The sequence below is a fragment of the Parasteatoda tepidariorum genome, chromosome 10, assembly GCF_043381705.1.
Source record: "Parasteatoda tepidariorum isolate YZ-2023 chromosome 10, CAS_Ptep_4.0, whole genome shotgun sequence".
NCBI lineage: Eukaryota > Metazoa > Arthropoda > Arachnida > Araneae > Theridiidae > Parasteatoda > Parasteatoda tepidariorum.
Genome location: NC_092213.1, coordinates 79,133,332 through 79,159,665, shown reverse-complemented (window position 1 = coordinate 79,159,665; position 26,334 = coordinate 79,133,332). Strand labels below are relative to the sequence as shown.

The 26,334-nt window shown below is 28.5% G+C and overlaps 1 protein-coding gene across 1 annotated transcript; it reads left to right on the top strand.

Moving 5' to 3' along the window:
* Positions 1–497: 497 nt before the first annotated feature.
* On the top strand, positions 498–24,888 carry LOC107447399 (uncharacterized). The gene is made up of 14 exons (XM_043055089.2): positions 498–649; positions 1,948–2,090; positions 3,753–3,850; positions 5,364–5,425; positions 6,447–6,504; positions 7,811–8,009; positions 10,382–10,483; positions 12,158–12,249; positions 13,568–13,637; positions 15,317–15,428; positions 16,855–17,127; positions 20,403–20,525; positions 22,703–22,831; positions 24,647–24,888. Exons 1-14 carry the CDS (start codon positions 619–621, stop codon positions 24,871–24,873), a joined length of 1,719 nt encoding a protein of 572 aa, XP_042911023.1. The 5' UTR covers positions 498–618; the 3' UTR covers positions 24,874–24,888.
* The last annotated feature ends 1,446 nt before the right edge of the window (positions 24,889–26,334 follow it).

Genomic DNA, 26,334 nt, shown 5'->3' with positions numbered 1-26,334 from the left:
TATCCTATACTTCTGGATTGGGTTCAAAATTATAAGGCTATGAGGTTGAACCATAGTAGTTGTAAATCCAAAATTGGATCGGCTGTTCAGCGACGTCGGTCTGGGAAGTGTCCCTGAGAAAGATCCGAAGGCTTACCATCGCAATTTTGATCATCTTCAGAGGGGACTTTGGTAGCTCGACAACCTGAGCTCGAAGTCGAGCACTTGAAGGTAGAACAGTTTAGCAAGAACCGATACCGAGCTCCCTCGGTCCCTACTCAGGCTGATTAAAGTGGCCACCCACCCGCTTACTGACCACAGCCAGTGATGCTTGACTTAGGTGTTCTACTAGGAACGGTGTGTTTACGATCAGTTCACTGTGGAATGTAAAATATAAAGAAGGGGGGAAAGACGTAGTACATTCCTACACAACTTTGAAGAGAAAGATTGGGAAGAAGGTAAAGCCATGGAACCGGTCTCCTCTCTAGATGGCGTTTTCGAGCGTTGATGTCACGAATATTCGGGGAAGCAGAAATAATCACCAGGAAGCTTTGTATTCTTATTATTAAAGTAAATATTGTATTTTAAATGTCTAACTTTTAGCAGGCGGGAATTTTCATTCTTTTTTTCGCAGACTTAATGGAGCGATACTTCTTATTTATTTTTGACGGTAATTTCACTGTTATATCCTGATTATATTTTACTTTCACACTATTGTCGTGTTTAATTTGTATTAATATGCTTTGTTAATGGATTTTCTTCCCCGCGAGCGACATATTTTTCAACTTTTATTCGTAATTTATGAGCAGTAAGCAATACCTTTTCATGGCATATACTTCTGCTTCATGCTCCGAAATCAAAAAGTTATATAACTAATGAACTTTTTGTATGAAAAGAGTTATTAGTGGTTAGATTTATGTATTAGGTGCTACTTGGTTTGGACACTGTACCTTGGAGCTTTTATTGTACATAAAATCTCTCATTTACTATTGTTTCTATCTCAATTTCTAATTGCTTGGAAAGATAACTTTTAAGTTATTTTTCCTGTTATTTGCAAGAAAACAGCGAAATAAGAGGACACTCTATTGTAAATTTTTCCGAGTTAGTTTTTTACTATTTTAAGTAAAACATGTCATGCTTAATTAATAATTTTTACTGTAATGCAAATTCTAAAAGAGTTAGTATTTAATTATCTTTTTTTAGAGAAAACTGCGTAAAGTTCTTTTGGACAAAAGCAGTATAATTCACATTATAGTTTGAACACACATTATAGTTAACGCTGTGTCAATAACATTGGAAATTAGAGATTGCTTAGTCATTCGAATTTTACTGTCCGCTATCCCACTTGAATAAAAGCCTGAGCTTAACTGTTGCTATGGAAACTCGAGTAAAGCCATTCCTTGTGAGGTCAGGAAAAATTTTAAAAAATTATATGACATTTGAAGCTAATTAATACCAGGGCAAAATCGTTAACTCCTTTTCAAAGTTCTTTGAAATTACTACCATGCAAATATGGGAAAGTTTTTCTGATAGCCTGACAGTGCTTATTTATTTTAATTTCATTAACAACAAGAGGACATAAAAAGTACTAGATTTAATTGAGTTTTTAATATATTGTAATTTTTTTATTAAACCTATACTTTAAATCATTAATCGAATATCTGTGAACCAGTTAAACCACATGCTGATTATTGCCAGTTAAACGGTATACTGATTAGGTACGTCAGGATACCAAAGAATTGGCGACCAAAGAAATACTTTTTTATTGTTAAGAAAAAGGCACTTAAAAAATAATTATAAAATCACTTAATAAATTCATTAATCCCTAATTAATCATTAATTTTTGAGCATTATATTTTGCTGATTAATTTTTAAGCATTTATAAAAATACTGATATTTAGTTTTTTATTTTATTTTTATAATCCATTTCAAAATTTTACATTTTTTCAATTCTACTTTTATTTTCAGGTGTTCATGCTGAAGAGGAATCATTTCTTTTGAATTACTTTGGATCTGATGAGACAACTTGTGATGAGCCACTTCAATCTTCGAATCAGTTTTATCATTCCTCATATGTATATTTTCTGAATTTAAAGGAAAGATGCAAAAAAGTAATTGCTTTTTTTTTTAAATTTTTTTATTTTTTTTTTTTAAATTCTTTTCAATTATCAGGCTTTATCCAGGGCTCTAATCTTCGAACCTGCTTTATCATTCCTCATATGTCTATTTTATAAATTTAAAGTAAAGATAGAGAAAAGTGATTGTTTCAGAGTTTTTTAGAATTTTATTTAAAAAGGACTTTATCAGGAGTTCATTATTTAATTGTTCAGTTTAACGTTTTGGTAATTTTCTGCAAAGAAACTATTTTTTGGAACTAATAGAAGAAAAAATAATTTAGTCAAAAATTTCTAATTTTTTTTTTTATTTTAGTAAGATACTGGGGAAGGTATTTAATAAGAAAAATACAGCAGTCATATGCAATATTAAAAAATACAAAAATTATTTTATTTTTTATTAAAGTTAGGGGATGATAAGATAGTGAGGGAATGATAACTTTAGTTATAAGCATGTGTACAACTCCAAAAAATAATAGTTTGGAGTAGAAAAAATCTGCTTCTTCTGTTATCAGAAGGCCTTAAAGGATAATTTTTTTTTCACTATATTAGGTAATCATGCATATCTTCCAATCTAGGCTACTGTAACTTCGCATACCCTGTATACTCCACGGCCATTACTTTCATTCGATTTATATTTACTTCAAGTAAAAAAATTATTTTGCATATACATAGCAAAAGTAAGAAATTTGTCTTTTTTTTCTTTCTTTTCTTTTCTTTTTTTTAATGAGGAATTTTGCGAACTATTGAAACTTTTTATTTTAGCTTTGTCCACAGAAAAATTTTCGAGAGGCCTTGAAAAATAAGTTTACATAAATTCATATTTAAATATGTCAATTGAAATACACTTATTATTTTTTTTAAAGTGTTATTTTGGAGGAAGAGGCATTGGTAGAGAAGAGAAATAGTGAAATTGGTTTTTATAAAACTACTGATGTTCAACTAAAATCCACACAAATTTTGATGAATCAAATTTTTTTTTTTTATGATACTTTCCTTGAATACTCATTGTTTCCTAAATCAAAATTTATTTTATTCCTTATTCTAATTTTGTCACGAAGAATATTCTGAAATTCTGCTTCTAAAACAATATAGATTGCATAAATTTCATGTTATTTTTGTAAAATAGAAATGAAATGTGATTTTAAAAAATAGTTCATATTCTTGAGCATTCATTTAGTTAAAGCAATAAAGAAAAATATTTTTACTTTAAATCTAGAACAATAAATAAAAGCAAAAAACTATAAAATTATTATTTTATTTTTTTTTACCTATAGGAGATTTTTGGTCTGAAAATTTAAAAAAAATAGTTTTTTCTTTTCTTTTTTTATCACATATTTTGCTACTTTAAACTATGGAGTATATATGAGCAAAACCGTTTTGCTTGCAAACTATTTGATTGAGGGTAATTATTTATGTGGTGGAAAACGTGTGGCAAATTGCACATGGATCTCAAACTGGAAATAGATGTCTATTCATTGGCGTAGCCCGTCTTATCTTTAATACTCATGCACTCCTTTGAAAAGGTAATCTACTGAAGCAACTTAAATGTCCTTTTTTACCCTTCAATTCAAAATTTTTATCAAGATTTACTATAGCATAATTTCTTCGAATACTTATTGAATTAAACTTAAAATTTTTTCAAATGAATTTTTCTAGCTCACCGAGTGGAAAGAAGTAAATGCAACCCAGTATATTACGCAGTTATTGTCGAAATCTGGTGACAATATTGATGAAGGCAGCAAAATTGAGGACACGTAAGACATAATTAAATAATCATTTGATTTGAAATATTCTTGTAAAAGTCATAGTACTCATTTAGTTATGATTGTTCTTAAGCTCTTTCACTAAGAAAAATGAAAAAAGCCACTGCATAAGTGTCTCAAATGGTTTTTACAAACAATGTCTAAATTTCAACTCAATCTTGTTGAAAAGTAATATCTATATTTTAAAAGGGACAAATATTTTAAATATAAGTTTAATTTTAAAGAACTTGGTGACATTTTTGCACATTGATGGAAATTATAAAAATTGAGTAATTTGTTTATTTTGACATATTTTAATGAATTCAAATAATGTAGTGTTGAAATAATTTTTCAACAATTAAAACATGAGATTATAGACACTTTTTTTTCTTATCATAGAGGATGCAGGCTTTTGATAATAAATCTTAAAGTAATTGTCTTAAGTAACAGTACAAGGGAAAACCTGGAAAGTACAAGGAAATTGAAAAGTCCCCTAAAATAACAGGGATAATGCAGGGAATTTTGAGTTCTTTCTTGCAAACTGGGAAAATACAGGGAGTTTTATTCCTTATTTTCGTCTTTTGAAAGTTGTGATCACTCAAAACGCCATCTATGGAATATTTAGGGATGATATTTCAGCTATACTAAGCTATTTCATTTTCTATAACATAATTTGTTTTAAGTATGTTAAACTGTTCCTTATTTCTTTAAATTTTTCCAGCAATTAAAACTAGTATAACTAGACTAATATAGGTCACTTAAGAGCACAGTGAATGCGCATTTCCTCTTAATATATTGTGCATAATGTGTACAGGGGAAACACAGGGAATATTTTTCCTGATTTGAGTAGAAACCCTGAGTTCAATCACGTTAGGTATTTTGTCCTGAAAGAATCTACTTCTTTGAGGACAGTCTAAGAAACTAGATGAAAAAGCTATATAAAAAATTAGAAAAGGAATACAATTATTCAAAAGTATAATAAGAATAACTTAATTTTAAATAAATTAAATTTAATGTAATAGTATCAGAAAGTTAAAAGTTTTTTACCTGTACTTTTTTTTTAAAAAAATAAGGGAAAAATACTATTTTTTTATACAAATTTTTAAATCTATATATCATATTATTTAAGAGTCTGTTTGAGTATTTATACTTAACAGTACTTGTTTAAAAAATTTATATGCTATTCGTTATTATAAGTTCAGTATGTGTTTCGTAGCAGTATTGTAGTATATATCTTTAGTATATGATTTGTTAATTGAGTTGTATGAAATTTTATTTCCACATATTAACAGTTCTTTATGTACCTAATTATAAAATTAAGTTTTACTCTTTTACTTAAAATTTTATAAAATTATAATGACAGTGTCATCTTTTAATACAACAATATTAAAACACTAAATAATAAGTTCTAGCACAACATATTCATAACACCTAGATCCTCAGAATTATGCTTCTTTGCTTTATTTTTGTGTGATATGATCGTTTTGGTATTCTAATCCTAAAATGTGTTTTTATTTCTCTTAAGATATGACTCAAGTTCAATTGCAGAGTGCATCAACAGTCTTGCTGATCTCTTACCTCTTCCTGGTATGCTTTATTGATTATTTTATTTCATAACCTGCATTGAACAGTCGACCCAATTTAGGGTTTACGACTATCAATGTTCAATTCCATAGCCTTGTAATTTTGAACCCATTCCAAAAAGACAAAGGAACTCCTGGATCAAGTATTGGGAAAAATTTTCCTTCTGGAAGCACTTTTTGATGCAAATAACCCGCGTTTGCGTTGCATGGAGAGGAAAACTGCGAAAGCCTTCCACTGTTAGGCTTACGGCAAGGGGAGTCTAAACCATGATTCGTCCACCACTGAGGATATTTTATGTCAGCATGGTGGTCGGTGCAAGCCGGATGCAAAATTCTTTTCGATTCGCCATGGCTGGGATTCAAACCCAATTCTCCTCTTTGGTATGTGAGCGCTCTATCCCCTGAGCCACCACGACTCTTTAATTGATTATTGTAATTTTAAATAAAATCTTTACTGAGAAGGCTTCTAAGTTACCTTTATTGCATCATTTTAAAAAGGTGAAAAAACTTGAAAATTGCTAGAAATTTTTTTTTAAAAACACTATCATTTTTACTGCTTACTAAAAGTTACTACTATTTACTTATTTTTACTGCTTAAGGTAGCACTCCACTCCCCCCTTCTCGAAAGTTCGGTTTTACACAATTTTTGATCTATCTTTATTTTTAAATTTAGACTAGATTGTATGTTTCTATAATTTTTCGTTTCTTGGTCATTCCTTTCCATAATGATGCTTAAAAAAGCTTTTCTGACAAGGTTTTTTCCTAATCTTTTTCCCTGTGTAAAAAAGAAAGTGGTTAATTGATTTATATTTTCATTAAAAAAGTAATTATTCAAAGGCTATTGTGCTCCTTTCTTTAAAATATTATGGCTTTTACACATTGTAAAAACTACTATATTTTGTATAATTTTTTGTTTGCATTTATGCATGTAATAAGCTGAAATTTTATTTGCTATCTAATAACGTAAACCATTTTTGGAATGTTGTTATGATTTATAAAACAATCCAAAACAATTTTGTTTCTAGGAACATTTGTTCTTGATGTCATAGTTGGCTGTAACGTATTTGAAAATTTCAGTGTCAGGTAATACGAATTTTAAATTTTTGTCAGATTTGAACATAGCTTTCTTATGTTTTCCTGTTGTTGATTTACTATTAAATGAGCTTATATGTTAACTGGTTATAGAAATGGTACAAATAGTGATTTAAATGAATGAAGTCTAGAGTCTAAGCCATGATAACTTTTTGGGTCTAATATCAGTTTTTTTGATGTGATTCACTAGTTCTGGGGAGATGTTTCACTTAAACGCTCTTTGGGGCTCATAGCCCGTAAGAAAGTTGTTTTATTTTTATAGTATCTTTTATTAACTACTGACAGAGGGTTGCCATTCCTGAGGAAAAGCCTGAAAAATACAGAGAACTTATAAATCAGCTAAAATAACACGGAAATTTGAGTTTTTCTTTACAAACTCTGTAAATACAGGGATCTATGGGATATTTAAGGATGATATTTCAGCTGTATAAAACTATTTCATTGCATTATTTGATTTAAAATATGTTCAGCTGTACCTTTTTTCTCTAAGTTTTGCCAACAATTAAAACTAGTATAATTAGAACAATGTAGCTCACACAAGAGCACAGTGATAGTGTGTTTTCTCTTAATATATTATGTACAGGGTGCATAGCTTTTTTAAAAAGTGCTTGAAGATGCTTATTTTTGATTTTTAAAAGCCCTTAAAGATGCTATTTTTTATTGGGTGTTTTTAAAAAATGCTTAATTTTCCCTTTTTGAAAGTGAGAATTTTTTTTTCTTTACCATGTTGATTTTGACCACTTATTGTGCAAAAGCATGGTTTTCACATTGTTCTATTCAACGTTTTCACAAATCATTCAAACACAATGCATTTTGGCGTACCGTCGTTCCGCAGCATGTGAAAGCACTAATAATTTTACATGTTTGATGAAATGCTTGCGGGTCCGCGTGTGCATCTACTGAGCCGGATTCTTGCACTATCATGTGCAACTCTGCTGCATTTTGCAGGATATTCTCAATTTTCGGCTTCATTTTCCTCCCTCTGAAATCAAACCGAAAAATCTCTCTCTCTTTTTATGGTGACTAATGTAATAAAGAAAAAGAGTTCTTTGTCAGAAACTAGTTATTTTTATCGTGATCATGTAAAGTCTTTGAAAATTATTTTGCATTTTGTTAATGTATATAGGGCTTAAAAATATTTTTTAAGTGCTTAAAAGGTGCTTATTTTTTTGTTGAAAGATTTGGCTGTGCACCCTGTAATATGTTACCAGTGAATTTTTTTTCCAGATTTGAGTGGCAACCCTGTGATGAGAACATTGAGTTGACAAGTTGTTTACTTTCTTTTTGTCTATTTTAGTGATAATGTGCAATTTGCTGCATCTTTGCATCGATTATCAAAATGGCATTCTGCTCACACATCTTGGCTCTCTCGTAAAACAGACTCAAATGTCAAGGAATGGTTGGACCTCACAAATGCTGAAGAAATTAATGTTAATAGTTTCTCCAAGCTCACTCTGCCCTTTTGGAGGGGATCAATTGAATTCAAGGATATTGGTGTAAGTTGCAGCAAAGTTGTTTCTGAAAAAAGGCAACAAAATATCACTCATGACAAATTCTTTATTTGCTTGTTTTTTAAATATTCATTACCCCCGTGGCAGAATTGCAGTGACACAGCGAGGTTGTCTCAGAACTTTACATAGTTCTTGCAGAAAACTTTTTTTATTTTTTACAGAAATTGACGTTTTATATTTGAATCACTCATTCAGGTGATCACTTTTTGAAGCTCTAAATTTACTCTGATAGTATCGTAAATCGATGTAATGTTTCGATTGTGTTTTCGGCAGTTATTGATATTGATTTTCACATGGTTTTTAAACATCCCGATATATTTCAAACAATGGAAAATTTGAATTGTGTATTTGAGTATTTATTTTTTAAGGCAATAGTTCTATCGCATTTTTGGCAGTTATTGCTATTGATTTCTCCATAGTTTTTATGTCTGATATTTTTTATATTATATTATTTATTACAACAACGTAATCTCGAAACGAAACACTCGTTTGAGGAGTCCAATGTACATAATTTCGTCACAGATCTTTTTTTTTTAAATTACTACTACGGATTTCATGATATTCAATAATTTTTTTATTGTGATGGTTATTTACTAAATGTGAAGACGTAAATAATCTTTGCGTTTACCCCCCAACCAAATGCGAGAATGTCACCCATGATGTTAGAATAAAAAATTAATACAAGTTCAATTAAGAAAATTATTGTTTTTTTTGACACAGCATATATATAACAGTTTTTTTTGTTATCACAGCATATATCATTTCATTCTCTTAAGCCGTTCTCTAAAAATTATATATAGTTAACTAGCGTTTATCTATTTAGTTCAGGGATAAGAGTTAAGTACATGTAGTCATTGGTTCAAAAAACCAACCTGGTAACTCAAGATATTACCAGTCAGTACACATTTTTACTATACATCTCTATTACAGTAATTTTCCTGGATATGCTGTGCCCTATCTATATTTAAAAGTTAAATTATTGTGTCCCGTGATTTCATTTTTGTTCGCGAGATTCGCGCTAGAATTCTATGATCAATGTGGATTTAAGCAAAAATAAACTTTTACAAAAGCGTTATTAAATAGTGGACCGATATCAATTTGCTCGGAAAAGGGTATATTTTTCTCGTTTTTGACTAATATTTTTTTTAAAATTAAAATATAGCAAGATAAGGCATGTTTTTGATTGAGGGACTGTACCAAGTCAATTCAAGTGTGCAAAAAGATCCAATTTACAACTTGAGAATAATTAATGTCTGTTTGTGTTCTGTGGATTTGGAAAAAATATGTTACTCCTTAAAACAATTGCACAAAGCGAAACAAAAATTTTGGGACAAGGAAAAGATACAAAGCTTGAATGGAAATTCAAACTAACATCTGCAAGATATTGTTCTTGGAAGTGGATGAAACATGTTCGTCAAGAAAGAGAAGGAAAAAAAAGGTCATCAGAGCCACACAATCGAGCATGGTGTTTCGCTATTTTCTTTCTCCTTTCGATTCCTGCTTCCATTCTTCTTGCCTTTTGACTATGCATTTTACCAAGGTTTTTTTTTTTATTGTCAATCCAATTCAATCTGCTAAATAATTTATTATTTAAGACTTTTATTTTATTTGTTTTATTTACTTAATATTGATAGTTTCGTTTCATGCACATAATTAACCTAACTTCAATTGTTTCTTTGCGTGAGCTGTTGCTATTAATTTTGAATTTCGATCTAATTAGGTATTGAGTATCATTTAATGATATTTTGGTCATTTCATTTCTGTAATATTACTGGTTGAATATAAATTTGAATTAGTTTATATATGTTCACAGTTTTACTTGATTTTACAAACCAATAGTTTAACACTATTACTTTGTATTCTTTATCCACTTTAATCCAGTAAGTTGTTTCAGTGTTATTATATGTTCTGCTTTTTGTTTCAATGTTGTAATATTAGTGGTTTGAAAATTCAGTTAATACTGATATGTAATCTTTGCAATCTATTTAAGCCGTCAATGTTAGCTTTAACTATTTCATTAATGTAATTTCGCGAAGATACGCCACCCCCATAAAATTTGACTAAAAAGGAACATTTTTTTTCATCAAAAAGGCTATGCTGCATGAATTTTTAATGTGATCGATCACAGAGTTAACGCATCTGTTTCAAATATTTAGTTATATACGAAATAAATGATTAAACGTTTAAAGAATAATTATTAAATGCACGATAAATTAATATATACAAACTTACTTTGTTGCCTTGTTTACTTAAAATTATTAAGTTTAAACTTTTAGTCATCTTTTTGATCTTACTGTGGAATCATCCTGTTTTGTTGCTCGACATACCTGTTTGTTGTTAATTTTGTTTATTTTTAGATATCAACACAGTGCTATAATGGGTTTGAGCTCAGAATCGATTCAGAAAGCAAGGAAATTCTTCAATATTTAAAATTTGTTTTTAACATCAGCACATCTGAAGTGAGTATGATGGCTTTTTTTCAATTGATTATATTTGTTGCTTTATGCAATGTCATCTATATTAATGCATTATACCAAGTAAAAGAATCTTCCAAAAGAAATTTATCATTCAAGGAAAAAAAACATGTTAGGAATCAATGTGCATCCCCTCAGTCTTGAAAAGGCCTTTCTATCTACTTAATTGAAATAACCTACATGACCAGTGTTTTTTATTTTATAACTGCTGTTGAACAGCCAACCCAATTTTTGGGGTTTGCGACTACTAATTAACTCCATAGCCTTGTAATTTTGAACCAATCCAGAAGACAAGGGAACTCTTGGATCAAGTATTGGAAGAACTTTGCCCTCTTGGAGGACTTTTTGATGGAACTAACCCGCATTTGTGTTACGTGGAGAGGAAGACCACGAGAACCTCCCACGATTAGCCTGACGGCAAAGGGATTCTAACCATGATCCGTCTACCTCTAAGGATATTTCAGTCAGCACTGTGGTCGGTGCTAGCCGGATGCGGTTTTGTATCGACCAGCCATTGCTGGGATTAGAACCCGGTTCACCTCATTGGAAAACAAACGCTCTATGCCCTGAGCCATCACGGCTCAATGACCAGCGTTAAAAAAACTTTTTTAGCTAATTTCAATCAAGAATCAAAACAAAGGAATCAATTCTTTCACTATGGAGAACACTTTAAAATTAACTGCCCTAGGGAAATTAGTTTCTTTCAAACCAAATGAAAGAAACTGTTTTTAGAAGAACATTTTTTTTAAGAGCTTATAATCGCAATCTAATTTATAAAATAGCATTGATTTCTTAGCTATTTAATATATCTTTTTTAAGTTCATGTAAACTTAAAAGAGACAATTAGAAAGAAAAATAAATTGTAAGAGTTTTTCGAAAACTTAAAATAACTGCAGTCTTTTATTTTCTGTGAAGTATAAAATCTTATTTTATATTCATATGAAAAAACTGTTAATATATAATAAAACAATTATAATCTATAAAAAATTCTAATAATTTAATTTATTAAATAGCATTGATTTCTTAGCTATATCTGGAGCTATTTCAAAGGGGGGCTTATTTAACTGATTTAAAACGAGGTTCTTTATTATCAACAAGAAATTATAAATGTTTTTTTATTATTTTAGCAGGGTGTGCAGCGTTTTTGAAAAGTGCATATTTTTTATTTATGTTTTTTAAAAGCCCTAAGGGATGCTTTTCTTATTCGGGGTTTGTAAAATGTGCATATATTTTCTTTCTTTTAAAAAGATTTTTTTTTCTTTGACGTATCGACTGTCGTTCTAAATTACAAAAAATGCATGATTACATCTGCAATATTTAACCGAAACTAGTTGTTTTATCATGATCATATAAAGTTCTTGAAAATGTTTTTGAATTTTATTGATTTTATGTTAATAAATTAAGAACTTTAAGCAATAGAAGAAAATAATTTTTATTACTGCACCTAATTCTGAATTTTTTTTTTTTTTTTTTTTTTTTTTTTTTTNTTTTTTTTTTTTTTTTGGAAAGTGATTTTAAAGAAAATTGAGTGCTGTAAAAATACTAAAAATGTGCTTATTTTTTGTTGAAAAATCTGGCTACGCACCCTGTTTAAGAATACCATAAATCCTTAATTTTTATTTTATTTTTTAAAAAATTTTCTTTTTTTTTGTACTATAGTATTTGCTTTTTAATCCTGTTTTAAAAGTAACTGATCTGTGTTGCTTCTCTTCTGTACCTCAACATCTGATTTTACCTGTTGTTTTCAATCTGTATCCTTTATATATATGTGTGTGTGTGTCTTATTATAGAAAATGGAAATTATTATTTGCAAATGTAGCTTGAAAATATTCAAATTCTGTTACATTTATATTAAGATTGAAATTTGTTTGTGTCCTTAGCTGGTTTTGGACTGAGGACGGAAGGATTTATTCCCTAAAACCACTATTATTAAACTTAGCTTAATAATAGTGACTAGACTAAACTTTGTTTGACAATAATTATTATGCTTATTTTGAAATATCTAACTGTATTTGTTACTTATATTTCATTTTAAATATTAGTTTAGTTCCAACTGAAATCCCACAATTCATTATATTTTTTTAGATTGCATTAATAAATTCTAAAATACAGCGTCATTCTAAAATACAGCGACTTTCATTTAACGATCTTCTATTTTGGAAATTTCTTCGTTAAATAACTTCCAAATGGCTGAGTGAATTTTCTATTTAATGAACTTTTCTTTGAGGTCCACTTTCTCTATTTCTTAAAATATTTTTAGAAATTATATCATGCATCAGAGCTAGATAATTTTTATCAATATAAAAGCAAAGAAAAAAAACTTGTTGGAGGTGCCAACAGATTTGCACGCAATTAATTGTCTTTTGTTGTGTAATTAACATGATGCCTAGCATTTTTGAAAAGTACTTAAAGGTGCTTATTTTTGATTTTCGTTATTTAAAAGCCCTTAAAGGTGCTTTTTTCATTGGGTGTTTTTAAGAAGTGCTTAATTTTCCCTTTTCGAAAATGAGATTTTTTTTTACCATGTTAATTTTTGCAACGTATTATGCAAAAGCATGCTTTTCACATTGTTCTATTCAACGTTTTCACAATTCATTCAAAAACAATCCATTTCGGCGAACCGTCGAACCATAGCATATGAAAACACCAATCATTTTACATGTTTGATGAAATACTTGCCGGTCCGTATGTGCGCCTACTTACTGGATTCGATGAGATTATTGCACTCTCGTGTGCAACTCTGCTGCATTTAGCAAGATATTCTCAATTCCAGACTTCATTTTCCACCTTCTGATATCAAACCGAAAAATCTCTCGATCATTTTATAAAGATTGATTTAATCAAGAAAAGGAGTTCTTTGTCAGAAACTAGTTGTTTTATCATGATTATCTAAAGTCTTTGAAAATTATTTTGCATTTTGTTAATGTATATAGTGCTTAAAAATATTTTTTGAGTGCTTAAAAAGTACTTAAAAGGTGCTTATTATTTGTTAAAAGATTTGGCTACTCACCCTGTTAAACAAATATTTTATTTCAATAAATAGTGAACTGATTCCTTTACTAGTCATAGATGTGTTTCAGAAAACAGCTGTTATCATAGTTCTGTTAAGCTTTGTGCCAACATCAAAGAGAAAAATGATGTAAGTAAATATTAATAAAACATAAATCTACCTCTGTTGAATTTTACTACTTAGATAGTTTATTTTTAATAAATATGTCTTTAAAAATTAAACTACAGTAGACTCTCAACTAACCGGGATCCGATTATCTGAAGCCACCCAAAAAGAAAATGATGTTAGGAAATCTTTGTATTAAAATTTGTCGAATGTTTTTCTTTTTAATTATACAAATTGTGGAATCTAAATAAGATGCTTTAATAATAATTCTTTATAATTAATAATAATTTTTATAATTAATTCTTTTACTTTTGAATTAATTAAACTAATGATGTTTCATAGTATAATAATTTTCTATAATTTTTTTATAAAAATTTGGAATATTTGCGTTTCCGAAACATAACATTTCCTGACTATCCTTAGTTAATTAAATGTCTACTATATAGTTTTAATTGCATATTCCCCCTCTGTAATGTAGCAAATTATTGATATTAAGTTATTGCTTTAATTTATAACTCTCTTTCATTTCAGCATTTTATGTCCATTTTATAATCAAAACAAATAGAACATTTATTTCATTTCATTTATTTCTTCTCTTTTTTTACTTATTTCTGCATGTGATGAACTTTGTTCCAATATATCCAGAGTGTGATTTTAAGCAGCAATCATAAATTAACTCTTTGCCTTTTCAAATAGATAAACTATGTATAAGGTTTTTGTTTTACAGTTGACGTTTTTGTGATTCACGATAAATGCATTTATGCATGCAATTTGTGACATAAAATTATTCATCGTAAAAAGAAATTGACAATACAACTAGTGAAACTTGTTTAGGTATCAGTTTTTTCTTTTTTAGGAAACTTATGTCACATTATTAATTATTAATAATTTTATGACACTCGTTTTTAATTACCAACTTAATTACTTTAAATTTATTCGAGGACCATCTGAATAATATTAAATCCGTGACACTATGATAAAAGTTTTTTGTTTTGCAGTTCACGTTTTTGTGATTCACAATAAATACATTCATGCATGCAATTTGTAACATAAAATTATTCATCCTCAAAAAAAATTTTAACTATACAACTAATGAGACTTGTTTAGGCATCAGCTTTTTCTTTTTTATGAAGCTTATTTAACATTATTAGTTATTAATAATGTTACGGCTCTTGTTTTTAATTACCAGCTTAATTACTTTAAGTTTATTCAAGCACTATATAAATAATATTAAATCCGTGACACTATGATTGAGGTTTTTTGTTTTGCAGTTCACAATTATATGATTCGCAATAAATGCATTTCCTCATTCAATTTGAAACAAAAAATTCTTCGTAAGCTTAAAAAAATTTTAACAATGCAACTAGTGAGACTTGTTTAGGCACCAGTTTTTTCTTTTTAATGAAACCTATGTGACATTATTAACTTTCAAAATACTTAAAGCAGAACTTAAGATGGAATACTGAATCTGGGAGATTTTGAAATCAAAAAATTGTGGAATTTCAACCTTCTCAACTATCTAAATAATATATTCAGACTATAAATGTATCATTTTTTTAAAATCTATTTTCATCACTAAATTATGAAAATGATAGTTTAGTATTTTAAGGTTCAGTTACCATCTATTTAATTTGGTTGTAATTGTTTTTCTAGCTGTATTTTTGTCTATGTATGTAATTAAAAAAAAAAATTTTTTTTATTAGGCTGCCCTAATTCTAAGGATGGGATATTCCGTATTGAAGGAAAAACCAAAGCCTGATAAATTATTAAGTACAAGTAGATGGCTGAAAATAATTTCCTCTGGCAATGTGAAATGTATTTATAATGTTACTTGTTCATCTTTCTTTTCTGTTCTACAATTAATGATTCATTTAATAAAAATCTTTATTAAATTTGATTTTATGTAAGTGTAGTATAAATAATATTGCCATTTGCAGCTAGTAGCTGTATTTTCCCTCTCATATACATAAATATGTCCCATAGGTGAAATTCACAATTTTTTTTCTTCTGAAATTGAGTGGGAAACCCTGTAAAAAGTTGTTACGCTCATTCTCTGTTCAGATAAGATTCTTCTGAGACACGATGTATAAGATAGCATGTTATTAACACCGGTTTCACGATTTGCCTACAGGTGAAATAGGGAGAAACCTTGGAAATTCAAACAATTTAGCCGGGGGGGGGGGAATAAGACTCCTTTAGAACATCGATTTCTTTGACAGTTAAGATGATTTTCCAAAAAATTAATAAAAACACTGATGCCATTAAACAATGTAATGATAACAGAAAGCAATTATTTTAACATGTAAGTGAATAGAAAAAATCTAGACCAGAAGCAATAATTTTAACAGTGGTTTTGATAGCAATATATTAATGCAGTGAACTCTCACTACTTTGATATCCGCTACAACAATAACTCCCACTATTACAATAATGTTTCGTGATCCCGAGAAACTTGAATATGAATTAATGTTATCCTCCTCTCAATATTGCAATATTCTCTGAATCAATAAACCCCTGTGAAAAGATTTTGTTCTAAATTTTAACCTTATTTTCTCTATTTATTATTGGTTTTCAAATAATGTAAAAAATCTTATCATATTTTGCCATTTTTTTCGGTCTTTTCTGACAAGAGAAGACTCACTGCTGATTATGTACTTATTTCTTTTCACCACAGTGAATGGCTTTTGTATTCAGACTTGAATACCCCATTCTTGATGTACATGGACCACCCCAAGACCTTCTATTCTTAGAATTGCCACCCTTATCTCTTAAGAAGTCACAGATGTGACATTCCTGTCCGATTTCATATTTAACAATAATTAACACTCTGCAAATTAAATTTTTACATAATATGTAAATAGGTTTATAGTTAACACATATATAACATTAAAAAAAGCCTTATTGTGTCCCAAAAATATGTAGGCCCTCGATATAATAATATATCCCTCTACAACCATATATTTATTTGGTCCCCAAAATATTGTTGTAGCGAGGTTTTACTGTAGTTGATAACATTAACCAAGCTCTCATTAAAGGCTACTACTATAATTTGTTGTTTATTTTTATTTAATTCTTTTTATTTAAGAAATATATGTTAAAGGTTTGTTGCAGTTATTTTTGCATATTCTATATAAAAATATTTATTTCAGCATAAAAAATTGTCTTAAGATAGTTAAAAAAAAAATTCAATATTTTAGTCATTGCTTATGGGACTTACATAAAAGTATGCATTCTGTTTTAGATCCTGAGAGTTGTTTCCCTTTTGTTGACAAACATCTTACTTTGGTTGTTGTTCCATCTCCGAACTCGAACTGCATGTCTGCTTACGTTGTAAGAGATTCTACACACTTGGATGCTCATTTTTTCTTTAATGCAGTCAGTACTCAAAATAGGCAATCTCTTCTCACGTCTGGCACGAAAGTGACAGATTACTTAGTACCTTCTATTTCAAAGACAACATTTTTGTCTACAGTAGAGGAAGCTATACGCTTGCATGCAGCTTCAGACGAATCTGGTAAGCTTGTTGATTTTTTATTTCTTAACTGTCAATTTTATATTTCAATATAGGGGATAAAAGTAAGGAGTTTTACTTATTTAGGATCAATTATTACAGAATTACAACATAGAATAAATTATTACAGAATTACATCAGTTATTACAGAGGATCAATTATTATATTAATAAGAGAATGTCACCTGGAATAAAAAACCGACTCTATCTGGCAAATAGGACTGTCTATGGGTTGAGAAGAATTATTAAATCTAGGTTTCTTTCTAGAAAAACAAAGTTCTTAATTTACAAAACTCTTGTCAGGCCAGTCTAGACACACGCTTCTGAAGCTTGAGCAATGGCAAAACTGGAGGAAAGTTGTATCACTATATTTTTCAGACAAGATTTTGCGGAGTATACTTAGTGGTGTAAATGAAAACAATAACTGGAGAAGGAAATTTAACCTTGAACTGAGCAAGATCTATAAAAAACCCGATATTATTAAATACAGGAAAAGAAATAGAATGAATTAGATGGCCCACATGATTCAATAAGTGAGTGATGACAATACAATAAAAAATATACTTTTCTTAGACCGGCTGGAGCAAGAAAGCAGGGAAGGCCGTGGTTGAGATGGGCTGACTCTGTGGAGTCTGATTTTCTTGCAATCAATGAAAAGAATTGGAGATCAAAGATAAGTTTGATGTTGTTGTAGAGGTATTCAGAGGAAGGTATTAGACTATCTAGCCAACTATGATGATGATGATGAACTGTCAATTTCATTCCTATAAATTCTCCTGATCAACAATTTCCAAAAGATGTTTGGTGAAATCTTGGTTCAGGGCTGTAGAATGTGCCCAATCGTTTTAACAGGGTTCAAAGAAAATTCAGACAGTCCTGTGGAATAATAAAAGAAATTGATATAAATGTTTTTATTGCAACCCCTACTCTTTCTGAATAGAAGCCATAGAAGAGTCAGGGTGCTCCCCGAGTCGCGACTTTTTTCTTAGTCAGTAATGATGTTTGAAACCTTTACCTATCTATACACCCAATCCAAAAAAGATTTAATATTTTCGTTATCTTTATGAAGTAATTTAACTAAACTGCCCATGAAAAATAAAATATCAAAATGAAATAAAAATTCATTCTTCCTGTGATACCATAATAGGCATAACATATTTCCAAGTTTTTAAAATTTCTTACATTTGTTTTTTTTTAATCAATCTTAATTGATTTAATTAAATTAAGCCAATTATTTAATTTTTATTACATTTTATAAAACTTAAGTATAAATGTTTTATTCTTTTCTTAACAATCAATGTAATGGTTAACTTTTTATTTCAATACAAATGTAAAACTCATTAATTCATCAAATGCGAATCTGTCATGACTGAATCTAACATCAAAATCTATTTTTAACTCTTCATTTTTCTTACCACAAAAATTTTTCAATCATAGGGTTATATTAGTTCTTATTTTTTGGCAATTAGCTATTTTTATTACAATTATCTATATTTATTTATTAGCTTTTATATTATTTTAAATTTAATATTGATTAAGGGGGTGGGTTTTGTTTTTGGCTTTTTTTTATCTTTCAATAGATCGCTAACCATGGATCTCTTCCCATGCTCCTAACAGTCCGTTTTATAAATATTCGATATGGTATAATTTAGCGCCTGGTAAGATTCCTTTCATCAATTTATTGTATTTTGGTAATTATGTTCAGGTTCTTAATCACTTGGTTTTCATAAAATTGGAGTATTTTAAGTTGATATATTTGTTAACTTAATGCATTTGGGAATGTGTTGTATTTGTATTGTTCGCTGTACAATTTTTAAAAGTTATGATGAAAATTATTGAAATACGTAATTTCTGATTTTAAGTAAGATCGCATATATTAATTTATGGTGTATATAATAATTATTTTAATGATTTTTAAACATCTCATAATTTATTTTGTATATTACTTGTTATTTGAAACAGATGCGATAATTCCGCAATCAATCATGCAGTAAAATTTTGTGCAGCATATCCTATATGGTGTGGCCTTTCAAAATTTTTCTTTTTCAATCAAATTGAATGCACTGTATCTCTGTGAAATTACGGTAATTATTTCATAAAATAACTTAAGTTAAAGTATAAAATTTTTCATCTGTTATATACTTTAACCGACTTGTCTAGTTATATCATGAAATACCCAGTTATTCTCTGAAATAACTTCATTGCACACTTTAACGGTAACATATATATTTAAAAAATACTTTAAAATTGGTAAAGTTTCTTTCCCTTTAAAACTAGATTTTTTACTCAATTTGTTGGTTGTCTTCTTTCAGATTCATCTAATCACCTAATTGAATTGAATTCTGTCCCATTTTTTTCTCTTCTGTAGTTTCGGAAATACCTTAAGTTTTGAATGTTTCTGAAAAAAGTACCTTTCAAAATTATTGAAATATTTATTTAAAATAAATGCTTATTGATTTTTAATATTAGGAATTAAAAAATGTAATAAACATAATAGAAAAATTTTCTCTTCAAATCCATTTAATGCCCATTGCAAACCAAAAATTTTTTGTTGTCAATTTAAATTTATACCCTTTAGTGTTGTAATATAAGTTATACATTTTATTTTAGATTTAGCAGTGGTATTTGAGATATTACAATAATTCATATTAATTTAGAAAATCTACTTTCATAGCTGTCAACTTACCAGTAGACTACAGTATTTTGCCTGGTTTAATAAAAACTCTTATGGTTTTTATAAATTTTAGAAAATTCCTTAAATTGAGTGTAAGTTTTCTAAAAAATAAAATCCCTATCTAATTAGTATTTTTGCTCAATTTATTGTTTGCTTGAATATTTGGATAAGTATAATTAATAATTAAGTAATTCCCATTTATAATAATCAGCTTAAAGCTTTTCTTTTGTTACAAAATTTTCAGTTTATTTTAATTCAGAATTAATTTTAAAAAAATCTTTTAATTATCAATAATGAATTACTTGACTATTACGATTTAAAATTATGTGGTTACCATAATAAAAAATATCTCAAGTTCATATAATGTTAATCATAAATGAAAATTATTGCAGACCGTTAGTGTAATAAAGTTTTTTGTATTTTGATAGTAGTAATAGAAATTCTTAAAATTCCCTATATGTAAAACATTTAGCATTATATTAGTATTTTGTTAATTCTTCTGGATTTTTTCTGATCCAAGTTGGCAGCTATGTACTTTGTTTTTTTCATTTTTATCTGCCGTTATGAACATACTAAATTTTTACAATCCCCCCTTCATTGTTTAGGTACTTGTGAAAATCAGTCTTCTGTGGACACCAGTGATTTATTGACTACTTTTATTCAGTGTATTGACTCCAGTGAGCTTGTGAAATGTTACAACAACTTCAGTGATGTGGATGCCACTTATTGTATGTTTACCCTTCTCCTTTTTTTTAAATTCAAATTTTTAAGTTTTCTTTTATCTGTAAATCTATTTTTATTAATCAATACCTCAGGGGGGGTACTGGGTTGGAGATCGATCGTTCTCTGATTCAGGTCAAAATTACAATCTGTAGATGTATGAATGGGTCCGCCCTATAAACAGGTGCGACATATGGTGTGGCAGAAGTCGAGTTCTTAGCCATAGATGGCGCCACTGAAAAGCAAGAAACGCACACTCTGCCTTAAATTTGCTCAGTTTCACCAAGCAGGTTTGCCCGTGTGGCAAGTGGCATTAGAAACAGCAAGAACAACATTTTTATTAAGCTTATTCTAGGCCTCTTTTAACTTCCCACTGTTCTAATGCTTCTTAAATGCATTCAAGTTGTGTTCTCAGCATCTGTGTGTGTGTGTGTGTGTTTTTTTTTTTCCTTATATAATGTCTAGAACAGTGGTGGTTAACCTGTAATCTGCAGGTCAAACACTATCCCACGAAGATAATGTTTGACCTACAGATTACAGGTTAGAATTACAACAATTTATTACAGAAAAATAAACAAGCAATTTTAAATATGAAAAAAATTTAAATTATAAATATGAAATGTCAAATTTATAAAATTTCTCTTAGTGAAAGTTACCCAAGTGATTTCTTAGTGTATACCACTGCAGTCCCTTGTGATGGTTAGCAACAAACTTAACTATTGCTTATATTTTGGACAGCCATATTGCTGAATTCTAAGCACAGTATGATATCAAGCTTACTTTTATTTCATTTTTTCCCCTTTATTAAATTTATTTTTGTGATTTTATTATCCATTGTTTTTTTATCACTTTTGTTTTTTCTCTGCACTTTGAAAAGGAAAAGTTCTAAGAACACCAAAATTTTAACGTATAGAGCATATAATTTTTAGAGAATTTTAAATGTTGGAGCAATAAAAAAAAGATCAAAACTCAAGTTTCTCTGTTTAGTACCAAGTCTTCAGTGTTTTCTAATCATTAGTACTTTATTTGACCTTCCCCTTCAAATGATGCAACCAACTTGACCACAGGCTAATATTAAAAAAAATGAACAACATTTAACCCACTTCTCAAAAAGGTTCCATTGTTGGTCTAGGTCATGTAGGAAATAAGGGATATAACCAGAGTTTTCCCTAGGAATAAAAAGAGTGTATTTCCTCACAAAAAAAGAGCACTTTGAATTTTGAAAGGGCACTCACTTAAGACTGCAAAAATGTATCAAATTTTGTAACATTTGAATTTGATCCTCAACAATTTTTAAACTACCCTCTTATACTAATTTATGTGCGTATTTCATAACTTAATACACACTATCAAAATAAGAGAATTTGTAGTTTATAAAAAATAATTAAAAACTTCCTAAAGGACAATAGCTGTGCACAAATCTTTTCAAAAGAAGTAAACTAAAAAAATGATTTATTGATAAACAACTTAGAAGCTTTTTTCTATAATTTAAACTGAAAATTATGAGACAATAAACATTTAAAGGTGATTTTTTTTTTAAATTTAAAGGATAAAATCACTTAAAAAATTCATTAATAATCCATTCCTTTTCCCCTCAAAAAAAGAGAAACTCTAAAATTTAACCAGTTGAGGTTAATATTAACAAAATAAAGATTTGTAATAGTTATCAGAATTTAACCTATAGACGCAGACAATTTTTCACGTGTGTAACTATTATTTAAATGGTGAATTAATTTTTTTCATGGAATATCAATAAAAAGGCAGTGTCTTCAAGGGATTGCGGCTTATTTTTACAAAAATAGAGCAAGGTGGCTCATCATAGGTGGGTCGCCCTTCTAAAAATGCTTAAGAAGAACAGTGATTTAACTTTGATCATATTATCACCAAGATAGCGGAATCTTATGCCATGTAATTTCTTTGCAATGTAATATGTCAAAGACATGTCTTTAAACCACCAATGCTGAAAACACAGCAATAATTTAAATAAAGAAAAATGGTATATTTTTTCATTAATTTCATGTATCATTTATTGAAATGTGTGCAACAGTTTTAAAAATATGAATATTTAAAATTAGTTCATTCATTTGTGCTAAACCTGTATTCTAACATTTCAGTTTAACATTTTGTCTTTTCATCAGTATATTAATGTCTGTAATCATTAATTCAATTATGCGTATAACCTTAGATGAAATTGATCCATCTGACTGGGCTGAAAGGATTAATTTGCTGCAAAGACAAATACGGTGTGATGAAGAAACGAAACACAAAAAGAATGTTTTCATGTCATTTAGCCCCAAAAGATCTCGGTATTATGGTAAGCAATAATTTGAAATATCGCAAATATGCTTGGGATTTTTTTTCTGTTAAAGAATTATTATACACCTTTTTGAGGGTGTCCTTTGTAGTTCTTTTTGCCAGAGTTCGTGAGTGCCTTAAACTAAAATTAATGTTCTTTTTTTAACAAATGCGTAATTAATTATAATAATAGTATATATTAATTAATATTTAAAACTTTGTATACTCTCTAATTGAAAATAATTGTCCTAACTTAAAAGTGGACAAATCATGAAATTGTGAAAACAGCTACAATGTGTTTTAAGTGAATTCTCATCTTGGAGCATTAATTACAAGTTAAGCATTTATTACTGTGTCTTATTTAAATCAGCAGAGACCGAATGAATGTCTATGTTAACTAAAATCAGCTTTAAAGGTGTATAAATACATGTAAATTTTTAAAAAAAGGCAATTTTACTGTTAATTTATTGTTTGCTGTCTATTAATATCACACTCATTCTAAGAACCTTTGATTTTATAAAGCGGCTAATTCTATTAATTAGAATATCCATACTCCAAAGCTGAACTTTACTCATACATTAAAAGCTAAATTGATTATGACATCTATATTTTATTTTTAGTGAATCTACATTTGACATTTTAATTAAACATAAACTACATTTTTTAATTTACAGAAAATTTTTTAAAAAATTAGCATATTTGTTGGATTAGCAAAAGTTGAAATGAATGGTTTCAATATGGTTTGAAAGTCAACTTTCTATTACTTTAATATTTTATTTACTGCTAAGTTCGTTTTAAAATACCATGTGCTTTTCTAACAATAATTAAGAATAGATTTACCTTATAATTCAATAAGTTAAGTAAGGGATGATTGTAATGCCATTACAGGCATTACATATTTCCTAGCTTTTAAAATTTCTTTTATTTCCTTAATTTAATTTTTATAATCATTCTTAATTCTATTAGAATTAAATTAAATAACTTACATTCTTTTCTTAACAATCAATGTAAAGACTAACTTTTTAATTCAATACAAATGCATAACTCATTAATTCAATGTCGTTACTAAATCAGAAATTGAATATCAAAATCTATTTTTAACTTTATTTTTCTTTAAACTACTTTATTTCTATAACCACAAAAATGTTTTGGTTACAGTGTGTATTAAATTTCAACTGTCTTTTTGGTTTATTAAGTTGGAGTCAAACTTAAAATTTAGAATTAATTATGTGGTATCAGCTTTATTTTTGGCTATATTATCTATCTATAACTTGGATTTTGGATCTTTACCTGTGCTCTCACATGTCAGTTAGCAACTTTCCATTTACTGGGCGTACGCAGAAGGATATAATTTGAGTCCCTTCCCTCTCCACAAAATAAGAGAATATCACCCGTAATATTAGAATAAAAAACTATTACATGTTCAATTAAAAATAATTATATAGTTTTTTTGTGTAAACACAGCGCTTTTGTATTTTAAATTAGCAGCGTATATGTTTGTTATTATTAAAAGTATCTTGCAGAAAGATATTAGTGCTAAAGAGTTTTGTCGCAGATAGCTCGAAAAAATTCTGTCACAAGGCTTAGTACATTGTGGAACAATTTTCATGAAATGTATATTATTATGTAAAGTCTATCGGATTTTTTTCCTATCCATGTTGGCAGCTATGTAGTCTGTTTCTATTAACATTATTTATGCTCTTATATGTTGGTATCCTACTTATGTAGAAAAAGTAATGTATTATTTTCCTGGTGATTTGTTCTTTCTAAAATTATATTGTCCAAGGTTAATTCTTAGTTCAGTACTAATAAAAAAGACTTTTTTTTCTTACAGTTTCCTTCTCTGGTGAAGATATTAAGAAATATTTTGAGCCTTCTGGTGAACCCAAAGTCAATAAAACAGCTGAACCTATACAATCAGTATTTATTACGCTTACATATTTATCTATATATGTAATTTGTTGTTCTGTTAAAGTTATCAGGTGCTATTTGAATCTATCAACAGATATTTTTACAAATTATTTTATGGGAAAAAAGGACTCTTCACGATTTTTAACATAAAAACAGTTCCTTCACTTATTATTTTATTTTAATAATGGAACTTTCATAAGATATTTCATTTTAAAAATAAACCCTTCTCAAAATTATTGTTTTGGAAAATGGAACGAATATCACAAGTCCATAATTTTTAAATTAGCACTCCTTAAATAGGGTTTGTAGCGTTTTTAAAAAATGCTTAAAGGTGCTTATTTTTGATTTGCATTTTTTCAAAGCCTTTAAAGGTGCTTTTTTTTATTTAGGATATAAAAAAAAAATTTTTTTGAAAATGTTTTTGAATTTTATTGATTTTATGTTTATAAATTAAGAATATTACTGCACAGATCCTAATTAATATTTTTTTTAGGAAGGTGATTGAAAATATTTTTTTAGTGCTTAAAAAGTGCTTATTTTTTAATGAAAAAATTTGGCTATGCACCCTGTTAAAACATCTGAATTTTGTGTTTTTTTGCTAAAAAAAAGGATTTTATTTTTACGTATTTACTAAAACAGGAATCTGGAAGATAGAACCTAATCCTGTATTAATTTTAAATTCAAAAAATATTAGATTTTCACAATTCACAAAAAGAATAGCCAGATTTTCAAAATCTCAAAAATTGTAACAATATAGGGTCATATCTTCTCAAAACTATGAAAAGATTTTTCTTTATTTACCAATGCCAGGACCTTTCACCTTAAAGTCTGAATCAACCCATATTATTATAATCATAAAATAACCTATCTCTCTATAAAAGCTTACAAAGAAGTAAAGATAGTTTTTTAATTGCAAAAGAGAAAAACAAAACTTGCAAGAAAATAAATTATGCCCATGGACTTTAGAATGTCGAAGGTGGGAAATGAAATAACCAGAAATGGATTGTTGACAGGTGTATCTGAAGCAGAAAAGAAGTACCTATTTAGAGCTTAAAATATTTAGTGTATATGAAGCATTGCATATTAATTACTTAGTACAAAATAGGAACTTTCTGTTTTTATAGTTGTTTTTAATTACCTCTACACTGAAAAAACTTGCAATTGTTTGTTCGCATCAACTTTATTATGTGAACAAGTCTCTATGAACCTTTTCTTTTGAAAAATTTCTTCATCCCCCCCCCTACTCTTTGAATGAATGTATTAATCTACTTAAGAGTCGTTTTCCCAAGCTATCACGAGATAAAGCTTTTGATATTTTACTTACACCATGCTTTATTCACTTTAAAAAACTTTCTATAATAACATATCATTTCGAAGCTTAATATTTTTTTTTTTTTTTTATTTAAAAAATGAAGGATTTGCTTTGTTACACTAGGAAAAACAGTGTTTGATTACTTCTGGAACTTCTATCGATTTTTTTCAAAAAATTGAAGCAACAAAATTATATGTTCAGTAGTTATCGATAAGTAAGTTTAGTTTGTATGGTTTTCTGTGTAAATTTTTAACAAGTCCTTTTTCTTTTCTTTCAACTGACAAAAACTGATTCAGAAG